The sequence below is a fragment of the Thalassophryne amazonica genome, chromosome 12, assembly GCF_902500255.1.
Source record: "Thalassophryne amazonica chromosome 12, fThaAma1.1, whole genome shotgun sequence".
NCBI lineage: Eukaryota > Metazoa > Chordata > Actinopteri > Batrachoidiformes > Batrachoididae > Thalassophryne > Thalassophryne amazonica.
Window position 1 is genome coordinate 77,648,589 of NC_047114.1, and position 15,329 is coordinate 77,663,917.

Genomic DNA, 15,329 nt, shown 5'->3' on the forward strand with positions numbered 1-15,329 from the left:
CTAATCCATGAATAATTTCATAAGTTAACAGTAAAACCTTAAAATCAGACCTCACAGAGACAGGAAGCCAATGAAAAGAGGCCAAAATCAGTGTAATGTGGTAAAACTGTCTGCTTTTACTTAAAATTCTGGCAGCAGCATTTTGAACAAATTAGAGACCCTTAATGCTGGACTGTGGTAAACCAGAGAACAGAACATTGCAGTTGTCCAGTCTAGAAAAAAACAAATGCATGGATCAGAGTCTCTGCATCAGCCATAGGCAGGATGAGAAAAATCTTTGCTATGTTGCAGCGGTGGGAGAAAGCAGTCCTTGTGATTTCTCTGATGTGTAGGTCAAAGGACAATGTGGGATCAGGAATCACCCCAAGGTTCCTCACTTTGTCAGAGTGATGTATGATGCATGAGTCTAAGTTAAGTGTTAGCTGGTCAACTCATGTTGATGTTTCGCTGGACCAAGGACCACCATTTCAGTCTTCTCTGAATTTAAAAGTAAGAAATTGCTCGACATCCAGCTATTCACTGCAAGGCAATCCTTCAAAGTCTTGATTTGTATGAGATTATCAGCAGTTATCAGCATGTACCATGTATCATCAGCATAACAGTGAAAAGTAATCCCATAACATTGCAGTATATACCCAAGGGGTGGTTTATAAAGGGAAAAAAGCAAGGGGCCTAAGACAGATCCCTGTGGAACCCCGTATTTCATCAGAACAAGTTTTGAAGTGACATTATTGTACAGGACACAGTGAGAGCAACTGGTTAGGTAGCATGTCAACCATACAAGGACATTCCTACCAATTCCAAAGTGATTCTCCAACCTATCAAGTAATATACAATGATCCAACATATCAAATGCAGCACTAAGATCTAACAGCAACAGAACCGAAGTGATATCTGAATCCAATGAGCAGGAGATCATTTACCACTTTAGTAAGAGCTGTCTCTGTGGAAGGTGCATTCTAAATGCAGACTGCAGTGGCTCAAAGAGGTTATTCTCAGTAAGCTGGTTCACAAGGTGATGCAAAACTACCTTTTCAAGGATTTTAGAACAAAATGATAGATTTGTTCAAGACACTGCAGTCAAGGTTCATTTTTTTAAAATATTAGTTTAATCACTGCAGATTTAAAGCATATAGGAACAGATCCCAAGGTTAGTGACAGGTTGATAATTTTGAATACAGTAGGCCCAAGTGTAGGCCACAGGTCTTCAAACAGTTTGGTGGTTCCTGCCTGGTCCTTTCTATGTGAGGTTTGCATGTTCTCCCTGTGTTCATGTGGGCTCCTTCTGGGTGTTCCGTCTTCCTCCCATGCCCAAAGACATGCAGGCTAGGTGAACTGGAAACTATAAATTAGCTGTAGGTGTGTGTGAATGAGTTTGTCTGTCTATATGTGGCCCTGTGATGGACAGGTGTCCAGTCCAGGGTGTACCCTGCCTCTTGCCCTATGATTGCTGGGACAGGTGGAATGATTGTGGCTGAAGGGTTGGTGTTCATATGGTTGTTGTCTCCCGAGTGCCCCTCTAGTTACAACCTCAATTCCAATAAAGTTGGGATGTTGTGTGAAATGTAAATAAAAACAGAATACAATGATTTGCAAATCCTCTTCAACCTATATTCAATTGAACACACAAAAAAAAGATATTTAATGTTTAAACTGATAAATATTGTTTTTGTGCAAATATTTGCTCATTTTGAAATGGATGCCTGCAGCACATTTAAAAAAAAGCTGGGGCAGTGGCAATAAAAGACTGAGGAAGTTGATGAATGCTCAAAGAAATAAATGGTAAATGGACTGCATTTATATAGCACTTATCCATCTGCATCAGATGCTCAAAGCGCTTTACAAATAATGCCTCACATTCACCCCGATGTGAGGGTGCTGCCATACAAGGTACTCACTCACACCGGGAGCAATATGGGATTAAAGACCTTGCCCAAGGGCCCTTAGTGATTTTCCAGTCAGGCTGGACTTTGAACTGAGGATCTTAACCACTAGACCATCACGTCCCAAATAACACCTGTTTGTAACATTCCACAGGTGAACAGGTTAATAGGAAACAGGTGAGTGTCATGAGATATAAAAGGAGCATCCCCAAAAGGCTCAGCCGTTCACAAGCAAAGATGGGGCGAGGATCAACACTTTGTGAACAACTACGTGAAAAAATAGTCCAACAGTTTAAGAACAATGTTTCTCCATGGTCAATTGCAAGGAATTTAGGGATTCCATCATCTACAGTCCATAATATAATCAGAAGATTCAGAGAATCTGGAGAATTTACTACACGTAAGTGGCAAGGTCAAAAACCAACATTGAATGCCCGTGACCTTCGATCTCCCAGGCAGCACTTCATTAAACACTGACATCATTGTGTAAAGGATCTTACCGCGTGGGCTCAGGAACACTTCAGAAAACCATTGTCAGTTAACACAGTTCATCGCTACATCTACAAGTGCAAGTTAAAACTCGACCATGCAAAGCGAAAGCCATACATCAACAACATCCAGAAACGCCGCCGTTCTCTGGGCCGAGCTCATTTGAAATGGACAGATGCAAAGTGGAAAAGTGTGCTGTGGTCTGATGAGTCCACATTTCAAATTGTTTTTGGAAATCATGGGCGTCGTGTCCTTGGGACAAAAGAGGAAAAAGACCATCCAGATTGTTACCAGTGCAAAGTTCAAAAACCAGCATCTGTGATGGTATGGGGTGTGTTAGTGCCCATGGCATGGGCAACTTACACATCTGTGATGGCACCATCAATGCTGAAAGGTACATCCAGGTTTTGGAGCAACACATGCTGCCATCCAAGCAACGTCTTTTTCAGGGACGTCCCTACTTATTTCAGCAAGACAATGCCAAGCCACATTCTGCATGTGATACAACAGCGTGGCTTCGTAGTAAAAGAGTGCGGGTACTAGACTGGCCTGGCTGCAGTCCAGACCTGTCACCCATTGAAGATGTGTGGCGCATTATGAAGCACAAAATACGACAACGGAGACCCCGGACTGTTGAACAACTGAAGTCGTACATCAAGCAAGAATGGGAAAGAATTCCACCTACAAAGTTCAACAATTAGTGTCCTCAGTTCCCAAACGCTTATTGAGTGTTGTTAGAAGGTGATGTAACACGGGGTAAACATACACTGTCCCAGCTTGAGTACTGTGATGAAGCAGCATTTGTTTGCTTCATGAACAGATTTTTTTTGTAGTATCAGTGGTAGTAGTATACATTTTCTCAGAGTACTGTGATGAAGCAGCATTTGTTTGCTTCGTGAACAGTTTTGTTGTAGTATCAGTCGTAGTAGTACTACATTTATTCAAAGTATTGTGACGAAGCAGCATTTGTTTGCTTTAATGTGTCATCATGTCGGTGCTTTTGATCTCGTCACTCTGCCTAATCAAAGACAAAATCTTCACGTGACACTTCACAGAACGCGTCTGACTTAATTAAACCAATTAATAGATTTACTAATTCCACACAGGTTTTTTTTTATTTTTTCCTAAAACGCAATATAAAGATCATGAGAACATACAACTTAAAGATTTTCCCCACATTAAAAAAAACAGTAAAGGCGCACTGAGCAGAGATATAAATACAATATCAGATCTATATTTGTTCTGAGTTTAGTTAAAATCTAATCCATAAAATTCATTTTAGACTTTAGAAAACGTCTGGAAACAAGGCAAAAACGCAAACGACAATAATAATATGCGATATTTTCAAGCCAATATATGCTGTATATTGATAAAACAGAAAGAAAAAACTTGAAGAAAGAAAAAAACTTGTATCCTTAAGTTTTGAGCTCCGTCCTTCTGTCCTAAAGTTTTGGAGAGGTGATGCCATGCGCCGGTTCCTCGGGCCTGACCGACTCCTTTTCTGACTCCTTTTCTGTGATTGATTGGAGGAGTTCACAGGCTGGCACCCCCGTCGTGCTCCCACATTGGTCCGCCTCCCGCCGCCGCCGTCGCTACAAGCGCCTCCTCTCATAAGCGCCGTCAGAGCGCAGCAACGTTTCCCAGAACTTCCAGAAGAAGCAAAGACAGAAGCTCGTTGCTGTGAACCTCGCGCACAACTTCATGGCTCAAAATTAGCAGGTAAGTAACAGAAGAAGAATAAATAAATAAATAATTCAAATCTGTCGTTTTAGTCGCTGTTTTTTTTTCCTTTTTTGGGGCGAAATTCTTTGCGGTGCCACATCTGCGTCATTACGCACAGATCTTTTTTTTTTTTTTTTAATCGCTCCATCCTGCCGCTCGGCTCTTATCTTCCTTATCAAACAGTTATCTTTTGCTGTGAAGACATATTGCGTTTTTGTTTCCTATCTGTGCATGCGTGCGCGCGCGTGTGTGTGTTTGTGTGTGTGTGAACACGCTCTCTATGGCTGGGAGGATTTGACACGGATGGATTCTCTCAAAAAGCTCCTGGCGTCGGCGACGCGGTTCACAGCAGTGGATGTTGAGAAGGCGTGAAATGACGAATCAAATTAAGACGTTTGGAGACGGGAACGAGGCTGCGCGTTCACCATGAAATATCGCGTATAAACCACGAAGGGGAATTTGGATCCAAATGTTTAACGCGTTTGAGGCTTTAACTTTACGCCACATTTTCTTCCCTAATTCCAGATTTTTATTTTTTTCCTATGACAGGGCAGACTGCACCCTGAAGTTTTTTATTAATCCACACGGTGTATGGAAAGTGCTCCTGGATGGACCTGGGCGAACACAGCTGGTCCATGGTCAAGCGAGAAGCATCCAGCAGCCCCGGCTCACCGGCTGATCACACCTACCTGTCCGGTGACAGCAGGAGGGACGGGTCCGCCTCCGATGAGCTGAGGACACCGGCGCCTCCGAGCGACCTTGACGCACTGGGGCACCGTAGATCGCTACACTCCTACGTGCACTTCGGACACCATAACGCCACCCTGACCGCCTCCGAGGACATGCCGCTGTTCACGGATTTAGACCAGGGCGGCAAACTGGTCCTCTCCGGCAGCGCGCACAAGGCAGGCCTGCTGGTGGACCCGACCGACATGTACCAAACCCTGGCCATTGCCGCGGCGCAGAGCCAAACTGGATATGATTCCTCCGGGGGTTACATGCACTCCAACCCCAACTCCCCCGTGTACGTGCCCACCTCCCGCGTGAGCCCCATGATAACCAGCCTCTCATACCTGCAAGCCAGCGGTTCTGCGCAGCCGAGCCACGGCGTCTCCAGCCATTCGGTGTGGTCGCAGTCGACCCCGGAGAGCCCGTCCTACAGCACCGGGAGCCCGCACACCTCCAGCCGCTTCCACTACCCCCCGAGCCCGCCTATGAACAACGGGACTCCGCGGGACAGCGGCTACAGCAACACGCTGAACATGAGCAGCCGAGACCAGTACGGCCTGTCCCGGCCTCTGAGCGGGACCTACCCGAGTCCCTACTCCCCGTACGTGGCTCCGCAGCTGTCCCAGCTGCCCTCTCCGTGGAGCGGCGGGGCTTTTGAGAACACGATGCTGCACACGCTGCAGAGCAGAGGAGCGCCGCTGATCCGAGGACCAAACGGAGGTGAGAGACAACAAAATCAAATACTGACGTGCATGAGCGCACACCGCGCAGAACAAGGCGGGCAAAGCAGATTATTTAATAGAAGTCAAAACACATTATTTAAAAACGTGTGTGCACATTTTTTTGTGCGTAAAAAGTTGTCAAAAAGTGCGCCAGGCTTCAGAATCTCCACAAATATAAAAAAAAATTATGACACGTCATGCGCAGCTCCTTAACGTGATATGTTTATGTAATTTCTTTTTTTTAAGTCGATTTTTATCCTTTTCAGTTCCAGATTTTCTCGACGATATGGGAGAGAGCAGAGAGTGCGTAAACTGCGGCTCCATGTCCACGCCGCTGTGGAGGCGCGACGGCACCGGACACTTTCTGTGCAACGCCTGCGGCCTGTACAGCAAAATGAACGGGCTGAGCAGACCGCTGATTAAACCTCATAAACGGACGGTAAGTCTCAGTCAGCAGCACTGGACACTTCTTTAAAACAAGCCGTTAATCGATGTAAAACAGCGCGCAAACAACACGTTTTCTCACTTAAAAAAAAACCCATTATGGGCCAGGTTAAAATAATTACAAATTACAACACATCACAATGACATTTAGAAGCAAACATTATTCAGTAAAATTTCAAAATTTGAATCTCCAAGTAATATTTTAATCCCTCATTAATTTCACGCTTATCTGGAGAAAAGATTGATTGATTTTTCTTCGTTTGTTTTATTTTTGTTTTGATTTTTACTGCCTCGGTTTAATTGGATTCAAATAAATGAATTAGGCGTGTTTAATCAGACACCCAATGTGTCACCCGTGTGTGTGTGTGTGTGTGTGTGTGTGAGAGAGGTGAGAATTGGGCGGAAATGTCTCTATGCCGTTTAGCATGTCGCCTTTACGCACGGCGTTACGCACACAAAAAAGCGGATGTTCGTGAAAATTAACAGTCTGAAAAATCTGCAAATAATTTAAACAAGGAGGGCCTCTTGCATGCATCTCAAATTTTGAAATCGTGCCTAAATGTCTATTAAATCAGCGTCACAACTGAGCCGATGAGGCAAAAATGATCATTTTATTTAACCTTTTTAATTTGAGTTGTAATAATTACTGTGCTCCCATCACCAGTCGACGTCCAGGAGAATCGGCCTGTCGTGCGCAAACTGTCAAACCAGCACAACCACCCTGTGGCGCAGGAACGCGGAGGGGGAGCCGGTGTGTAACGCGTGTGGACTCTACACAAAATTACACGGGGTGAGACAACAATTCCTTTCCCCCTTCCTTTGGTTTGAAGCCAATTTCATGCTTTCAAAAAGTGTAATTTGCGTGTGATGCTGGTGCAATGTGCAGGTGCCTCGACCTCTGGCCATGAAGAAAGAAGGTATCCAGACCAGAAAAAGAAAACCGAAAACTTTGAATAAAACAAAAGGCTCCTCTGGTGAGTTACCTGTCAATAAATTGCAATCCAAAATTGCAATAAAGCAAATTTAATAAAATATGCCTTTTGCAGGAAACAGCAGCGCTGTGTCTATGACCCCAACGTCCACATGTTCATCCAATTCAGAGGATTGCTCCAAAACCAGCTCTCCGTCTGCACAAGTGTCAGGGGTAAGAAGCTTGATTTGTAATTAAAGCACACACATAATGATGCCTGTTTAAAAGAAGAAAAAAAGAGATGGGAAAAGTCATCTTTACAATTTCCTATGTTAAAATTTGAATTGTGTATTATTATAGACATAAAAAGAAAACTCCTCTGTTCTGTGGGGATGAATGTTGTTATTGAGAATGTCATATTTACAGTAATATGAGCGCCACATGATTCAGGAGCTTTGAGGTTTTTCAGGCCTAAAGCGTAAATCACACTGAAACAGAATTCACTTATCAGTTTCATTTCTGCACATTTATTATCCTGCACCGCCGCCACACAAGCAGGATATTGTATTGGCTTCTGTGTGTTTGTGCAAAATAACTAACTAAAAAAATGATGATAATAATAACAATAATACAACTGGACAGATTTTCACCAAATAGGTGGGATTACTACCGTTTTGTGTCTCCAGACAGTTAACATTTGGAACAGATTGGTCACATGTCAAGGTCAGGTAAAACAGCCTGAGAAACACATTTACCTTAATATCCCTACTACCAGTGTGGCTACAGATTTGATCAAAAGCTCATATTCATTAGTAAAATATTTCTGATCAATTGGTTTGAGTGAGTTCATGATGAAGTCACAAAAAAAGTCATAATATGAAGTCATGTAATGTTAAAAAAACAGTGTGGGTGTGTGGTCCCTTGAAGTTCACTGCAGATATTGTTGATAATAAGGTTTCATAAGTCCCCACAAAAATTTATATGTCAGTGTGCAGAGCGAGTTGAGCCTGCAGAGCGTGTGTGGTGTGCATTAGCCCCATGATGACTTTTTTCTTTATTTTTGCAGGTCAGTTCCTCTGTGCTGTCCAGTCCGACAGAGGGAACAGGCTCCGGCTCAGCCGTGAAGTACTCAGGACAGGACGGCCTATACGGTCTGTCGCAGCCGTCAGACGTGGCTTCAGTGCGGGGTGAACCGTGGTGCCCCATGGCCCTGGCTTGAACACCCAAATCTTTTTTGGAGGACATCAATCTGACCCCTGTGCCTGGATCCAGTGCCGAGGCCTCCAATGGCCACTTTTGCTTCCCGGCCAGTGTGAGCTGGAATCGAGTGTGGAATATCTGGAATATGCAGGATCACTATTGTTTAAAAAAAAAAAAACACAACGCCCTTCACTGGGTCGAGGTCCAATGTGGAAAGTCTGTGGACCCAACGTGCACTCTCCTGTCCATGGCACAGAACCACGCCTTGGTTCGTATGAAAATATTGTACATATGGATTTCCTCTCTGAAGAAGAAGTTATTGATTGGACACCGGAGCTTCATGAAGCGCTGAGGACATTTAGATTTTTTTTTTATTGTTATTATTATTATTTCTTTCCTCAACTGGAACCACGCCACAAGTGCCAAGACAACTTTGAATCAAAGAAAATATTTATAAATCTTCCACTGTTGAAAAGCTCTGATTGTTAATAAAGATATCACTGTAGAGTAGATCTTAAACCATTCTGTCATCTTTTCTAATTCTGACTTTCTGTTTTCAGTGTGCACATGTTAAAGCTCTTACTGCATTTGGTGTAAACAGGGTATGAGATGTTTTGTTTAAAGGTGTAGTCCCTTTCGATTTTCCACAAAATTTACTTTGTGTTCATATCTAGTCATTATAAAGTGCCTTTATTTCTGTGGTATATTACAAAATTACAGCACATTCTATTTCTGGTTAAACTATTTATTTTTGTGCAGGGGGGATTCCGTGACAATTGTAGTGAGTTTTGATCTGTGAGATTTTGTCGACGACATACAGAAAGAACCACAGGCATGGGGTTGAAAGTTCACTGAGAAACTGGGAACTCAGGATTTCAGACTCACAACCCAGAAAACATATATGTAATAAAGCTGTGATAAAACGTGAGTCTCCCCAATCACTCGTTTCGGTAAACCGCGTAAAACCTTTATTTCTGTAACTAATGTTCATATTGACACCTGACCCAGCAGATCTGTGCAGGTTGTATTACAAATCTAGCAGATATCCAGCAAATATTTTTTGAAAAATGTCTAGATTTTATCCTGAGTTCTTCCCAGCAGGATCTCTATTCTCCAGTGTTTATTAGCTGCTTTGGTCGCTTTCTTCCCAGTTAAATTTGACCCTTGTGGTGGTGGTGGGGGGGGTGCTATCAACTGGAATTGAAGGTTGGCTCTTCAGCTCAATTTTGCTATCCCCCACACCATCTATGACATCACTACAGAAAGTGTGTCATGGCGTCATGTCTCTGTATTCTAACCCACGTGGGTCTAAAAAATTTTAATTGTTTCCAGAAAATAATTGGGATTATTTGAATAGTAAGGAACAAAACTGTAGTGGTGCTGAAAAAACAATCAATCCTTTTTATAAGTAATCATAAAAGAAAACAATAAAAAAATTGAAAGGGACTACAGCTTTAACTGTTCGCACAAATATTCAAACAGTCACCTCTTTCAGACACGTATTGATATCAAATCATTTGTCAGCCGCTGGGTAGCCTGAAGGTACTTGTCTCACAGCAAAAGTGAACTCACGCTGGGAATGGAGCCAAGCTGCTGAAATTCTTTCACATGTGAACGGCTGCTTGAACAAAAGTGTGCAGCGGGCCAAGCGAGCAAACTGCATTACTGTGTAACATTGACAGCCCCCCCCCCCCCCCCCAAAAAAAGCAGTGGTTCGTGTGTCACCTCTGAACAAATGATGTTACTTTGATTATGAATCCAAATAAGAAGGTGTCAAACCAAATTAAACATGGAAAGAAATTATTTCTGAAAACTGCTGAACACTGAAAAAAAATTGATGGATTAATTAAAAAAAAAATGCTTCAATTGGTAACACTCAAATAGATTAGTTTGATCCAAATTAACTTAGGAAGTAATATTTATGTAAACTTCTAACTTTATCTGGAAAAACCCGTTTCATTTGGGTGTTACCGACTGAAGCAAGTTGTTTATTTTTCTCTTTTTTTAGTGAGCAGATGGCAGAGAATACCTAATAAATTGCTTGCTTCAACTCGCTCAACTCAAATTAAATGAGTTCATCCAACTTAACAAATTGGCATAAATATTGGTCTATAATATAAATATATGGTGAGTTAATTTGGCTGTTTGTGTGTTACCAACCGACATTCTTTTTTTTTTTTAGCCCATTTTTTTTCTTTTTTTTTTTTGCCAGTGTGCATGGAATTGTAAATATTAAAAAGTGTGTGTTTCTTTTCACTGTGTCTCTGAAGGCATGGACACACACAAAGTCATTTCATGTGTAAAATAATAAAATTTTAAAATCATCTGATGAAATGAAGAAAAAAAGAGACAACATAATGAAACTGCTTCAACTGGTTGCACTCGAACAAATTAAGTTTGTCAAAACTATGTGAATAATTTGGCACAAAATTGACTTGTTAGTCAATTTGGATCAGCCTAATTCATAATTCATTTGAGTGCTACCAATTAAAACACTTTTATTACCTTGATCCATTTTTTTTTCAGTGTAAAAAGTCATATTGTTTTCCGCTTTAATCTACAGTACGTGCAAAAAGTTTAGGACATGGTCACTGTGCTTCAAACTTTGAAAAAAAAGAAAAAACAGTTAAATGTTCATATTTATATTCAAATATGTAGAAATATGCACCTTTAAAATGGCATAACTTTATTTATATTGAAAAAAGAGGAAAACCAATTAAATTGCTTCAATTGGTAACACTCAAACGGAGTAAGATTGTCCAAATTAACATAATAAATTGACAATCATTACGATCAAATTTATCTGAGTGCTACCACCTGAGCACTTTATGAAGTTGGTCCAACATTTTTTTATTTTCAATGTCAGTGGTTTCTGCAGTTTATAGAAAATGGGGTTGTGTTTAAACAGTTAATTTATTACTGTGTTGCTAAGTACAACTCCAACAAAGCCTCTGCTTTTTAAATAACTATTATTTCAAAATGAGGTTTTGTCATTTAATAATCTATTGGTTTCTTTAATGAAAATATCAAAGTTCACATTTTTGTTTGGAGTAGGATGTTTAACATTGTTAAATGGAGATTTTCTGTTGTCCCACTAAAAATTTGGAAAACACTTTTTTCCCCCACCCCAATTTTAATGGGGGCTATAACTTTTGCACAGCACTGTACAATGAAAAAAGAGAATAGTTGAATTAAGTTGTTTGAACTCAAGTTTGTAAGTTAGATCTAACTTACAAACTTAGGTTTCAAACAACTTATTCATTCAAGTGTTACTAATTAAACACATTTTGAAGTTGGTTCTTTTTTCAGCATACATAGGGCTTGTCATGCTCACTGATCTTATTTATTTTATGAAACAATATGTTCATTTTTAAGCCTCATTTTTGTTTTAATGTGTTTGTTTGCTGCCCCCCGCCGCCAAAAAAAAAAACATTATGAGAAAGTCTATATTTAAACGGAGCAAATAATTCTGGTGTCACACGTCAGTGCAGAAACAGGTGTGTTAAAGTGTCTTGAAGTTGAGCATGTTTTGTAAGCGTATGTTTTTCAGGCATATTTGTGAACGCTCTCGCTCCCCGCTCCTCCCTTTGTTAAACAAAGACTGGATAGTTTTTTAATTCCTCATGATTTGAGGGAGGAAAAAAAAACAGAGAAAAAATCAAGAGTTCCTGCTGTGAAAGAATATTGTGCTCCTTTAAAAAAAAAAAAGAAAGAAAAGAAAAGCAGACATCAGGTTTGTTTTCAGCTCTTTTTTCCTGGGTGGTTTGCTTCACACTGTACTGATATTTCATTAAAGCAAGCCTTCTTACTTCACTTAGAGTTGTTTTTTTAATGGCATCACTGTGTATCACGCTGTACCTGAGTGAATGTGACCTGTGAGTAACTGCCGCATGAAAGATTTTAGCGATGGTAGAATCCACGTGTGAGCTTTAGTGTTATCTGTCTGCTCTTTGACATATTGATTAACCTGGTTAAAGAGTGTTGTGGATGTGGACATCAGCCCAGCACTATGGAGATGAGCATCATCATCACTGCACTGTTTCTTTTGAAAAATTTTTTGAAAGACTTTATTCTAGTGTTCAGTTGCAGCTGAATGAGAAATCTAGGTGTTTGTTGCATGATATGCAATCACTAAAATGTCCTAAACTAGCTTGGATATGTAAATGCAAACCAGCTTGGACTGAAAATACCAGCAAATATTCCACGGTTACATTTTCGAGTATCCATGGAAACCTGAGGAGGGAACCACAAAACACTTTACTGCAGAAAATTCTCCCTATCGAGTGTTACACCCACAAGAGCATGCACACAAAAATGATTAAAAAAACATCAGAACTGCACTGCTGCCACTAACTCCCCACCACCACTACACAAAAAAAAAAAAAAAAAAAAATTAGATAGATGGGGAGTTGAGTTACCTAGGGTTCATTCCCAGTCATAGCTGATTGGTGCATGGATGAGACACTTCGGCATTGCCACAGCTGCAAATGGGTACAGGCCTGGCTTGGAAAGTAACCTGCCATCCTGCCTAGGTGAAGTTGTAGACTTTCATGTGCTTCATTTTGCAAAAATCGTGGATAAGCACCAGCGGATTTATCACATTACATTCCACATGTCTGTCATGCATGCTTCCATAGGCGTTATACTGTATTGCAGGACCTGCTGGATGTATGTTTTAATTTTGATGTCAAATTAGATTAGATTAGATTTGATAGAACTTTATTAATCCCTTGGGAAGACTCCCTCAGGGAAATTGAGGTTCCAGCAGCACTGTATTGCAGCACACAAGGTAGGAAGCACACAGAGCATCAAAAGTGAAAGTAAAAAACAAATATAAATATAAATAAAAATACACAAATTTAAATACTAGAAATACTGCTCGCTGCTGGTTTACCGGCCACATCTCCTTCCTGTTCTTCTGTCTTCCTTTACCCCTCCTCCTCCTTCTGAGTGAGGAGTTGTGCAGTCTGATGGCCTGAGGCACAATGTACAAGATATAAGTTTATGTATCAGCTGTAGCTCCTGCAGATCACTTGCGCTTCATGTTTTGCATGTTTACCTGCTTCAAGTACAGCTGATTGGTCAAGGTTTAAGAGCTCTTCATTGGTTGAGCACACCTGGCTTCATTAATTAGCAGTGGGAGGAGCAACAAAATAGTACTCATAGAGTCAGTGAGTTTGCAACATTTCTGTAAGTCACTCTGTATCCAGCTGTTTGTTTGTTTTTTTTTTGGTGCGTGTGTTCTGATAGATACAGGTGAGGAATGGTGAATATTCATTTTGAGCCGCGTTGGCATTCATTGGAAGCCTCAGTGCTACTCACAGGATCCCGGTGGCCACCAAGGCAGCTGCTGTTTTTGCAGCAAGTCAGTTTGTTTACTGTGAATGTTGGAAAATAATACCTACAGAATGTACATAATATTATCACCAAAAATGTATTTTCTAAGCAATCATAAAGTGCAGGAAGGCATGAATAACAGTATGATGCAACTTACAAATTTGTGAAAAGGAATTATTTTAGAGCTGCTGTACGACAGTCACTCTGTTGATACCATGTATTCTTTTTTAAGCAATCTGGGGAAAAAAAGGATTTCACTCATACGATGCAAATGTTATAGATCAAATGACAAGGCACTCAGAAGTTTGATTGATACCGATGATTCAATATGATTAAAATTGCATACAAAAATATTGCAAGGGTGGTGGTCAAGCAGTTATGTAGAAGGTTCCCGGTTCATTCTCCATGTAATGTGGAGTTGTGTCAAGAAAGGCGTCTGGTGTAAAACCTGTGCCAAATCAACATCTCCTGTGATGAAACAAGGGAGAAGCCAAAGGGGTCTTACTTTAAAATTGCATACAAAAAGGTGAAATTATCCATTGAAATTATTCAGAGACCACAAGTTTATATCTACATGAATTGAACTTTAAAAAAAAAAAAATGAATGAGATTCTTGTTTGAACCCCCTCAATTTAGCCCCTCACTGTGTATCCCTTACAAATAACCATATTCGTACATTTATTTAGTCATACTTGATAATGACACCATATCAAATGAAATTAACCAATGCCATAATAAACATTAATTAAGAGTTAATTAAGAGTTAATTAATGTTTAGTAATCATTTATTAATGTGTTCGTTTATGTTATTAATGTAGCAGTAAAGATTAGCCAACAGTTAATTAAGAGGAAATTAATGTGTAGTAATCATTTATTAATGTTTTAATGTTAGTTAATGTAGTAATAAGCATTTACTAACAATTAAGAGTTAATGTTTAGTTATCATTTATTAATGTGTTCATGTTAGTTAATGTAGTAGGTGTAAACTAAAATTTAATTAAGAGGTAATTAGTGCTTAGTAATCCTTTATTAATGTGTTCATGTTAGTTAATGTAGTAATAAGTGTTAACTAATAGTGAATTAAGACTTAATTGCATTTAGTAATTATCGTGGTCAGTGTCTTTGCAAATGATAAAATAATGTATTAATTAATATGGCAGTTAACACGTCCACCTTCAATAAATGATTAATAAACATACTGGCCTTTTTTCACTGGTTAGTGGATGCTTAATACTGCTTAATTAATGCACTTTGGGAAAGTGTTACCATTTATTTTGTATGTTTCACAGATAATAGAATGCAAAGAACCACAGTTGAACACCTGAAATTCAAGACTCTATAATGACACCCCACCCACAGTGAGTCTGTCATACAGTGAGCTGGATATTGTTGAAAAGTGTGCTGCAAGGGGATGAGTGTGATTTGCACCTTTGGACAGAATGTTGTTGGAATACAGTGGTCAGGGTGCAAAGTCCTGGCAGAGTAAACCAGCACGGCTCATCCAGCAGCAGACTGTGGCTCCACGGGCCGTTTGGCCCCCGGGCAGCAGCTCAGTGTAACCCAGCACCTCCCTTTGTGGAGATTGAGCTTTCCATGTCGTCTTTCAAAGGACAACCCTGACCTCCGGAAGAGGATGGGATCTCTGACTCAGCCCTTTTGGGTTTCCTCGACAGACACCGGGGCAAATTCTGTGAACACACACACACACACACACACACACACACACACACACACACACACACAACACACCACACACACACCACACACACACCACACACACACACACACACACACACACACACACACACACACACACATTTCAAGACACAAAGCTGCACCCAATGAGGACTGCAATGATTCTGTAGTATGAAGAAAACTGGTTTCGTTAAAGAA

General features: G+C 40.5%; 1 protein-coding gene across 3 annotated transcripts; it reads left to right on the forward strand.

The window, feature by feature from the left end:
• Positions 1-4,007: 4,007 nt before the first annotated feature.
• Positions 4,008-8,245, forward strand: LOC117522468 (GATA-binding factor 6-A-like). Of its 3 annotated transcripts, none has more exons than XM_034183891.1 (7): positions 4,008-4,091; positions 4,644-5,543; positions 5,812-5,984; positions 6,654-6,779; positions 6,876-6,963; positions 7,036-7,133; positions 7,966-8,245. In XM_034183891.1, exons 2-7 carry the CDS (start codon positions 4,703-4,705, stop codon positions 8,116-8,118), a joined length of 1,479 nt encoding a protein of 492 aa, XP_034039782.1. In that variant the 5' UTR covers positions 4,008-4,091; positions 4,644-4,702; the 3' UTR covers positions 8,119-8,245. The 3 variants fall into 3 exon arrangements, with proteins under 3 accessions (XP_034039782.1, XP_034039784.1, XP_034039783.1); XM_034183893.1 differs by having other exon boundaries at positions 4,014-4,091; positions 4,620-5,543; XM_034183892.1 differs by lacking the exon at positions 4,008-4,091 and having other exon boundaries at positions 4,429-5,543.
• Positions 8,246-15,329: the final 7,084 nt, after the last annotated feature.

What these genes read in the sequence shown, in the direction of transcription:
- LOC117522468 (XM_034183891.1), top strand. Translation starts at nt 4,703, where the DNA reads ATGGACCTGGGCGAACACAGCTGGTCCATGGTCAAGCGAGAAGCATCC. An exon ending in TTAAACCTCATAAACGGACG is followed by an intron (nt 5,985 to 6,653) that starts GTAAGTCTCAGT and finishes TCCCATCACCAG; the next exon opens with TCGACGTCCAGGAGAATCGG. An exon ending in CGTCTGCACAAGTGTCAGGG is followed by an intron (nt 7,134 to 7,965) that starts GTAAGAAGCTTG and finishes TTATTTTTGCAG; the next exon opens with GTCAGTTCCTCTGTGCTGTC.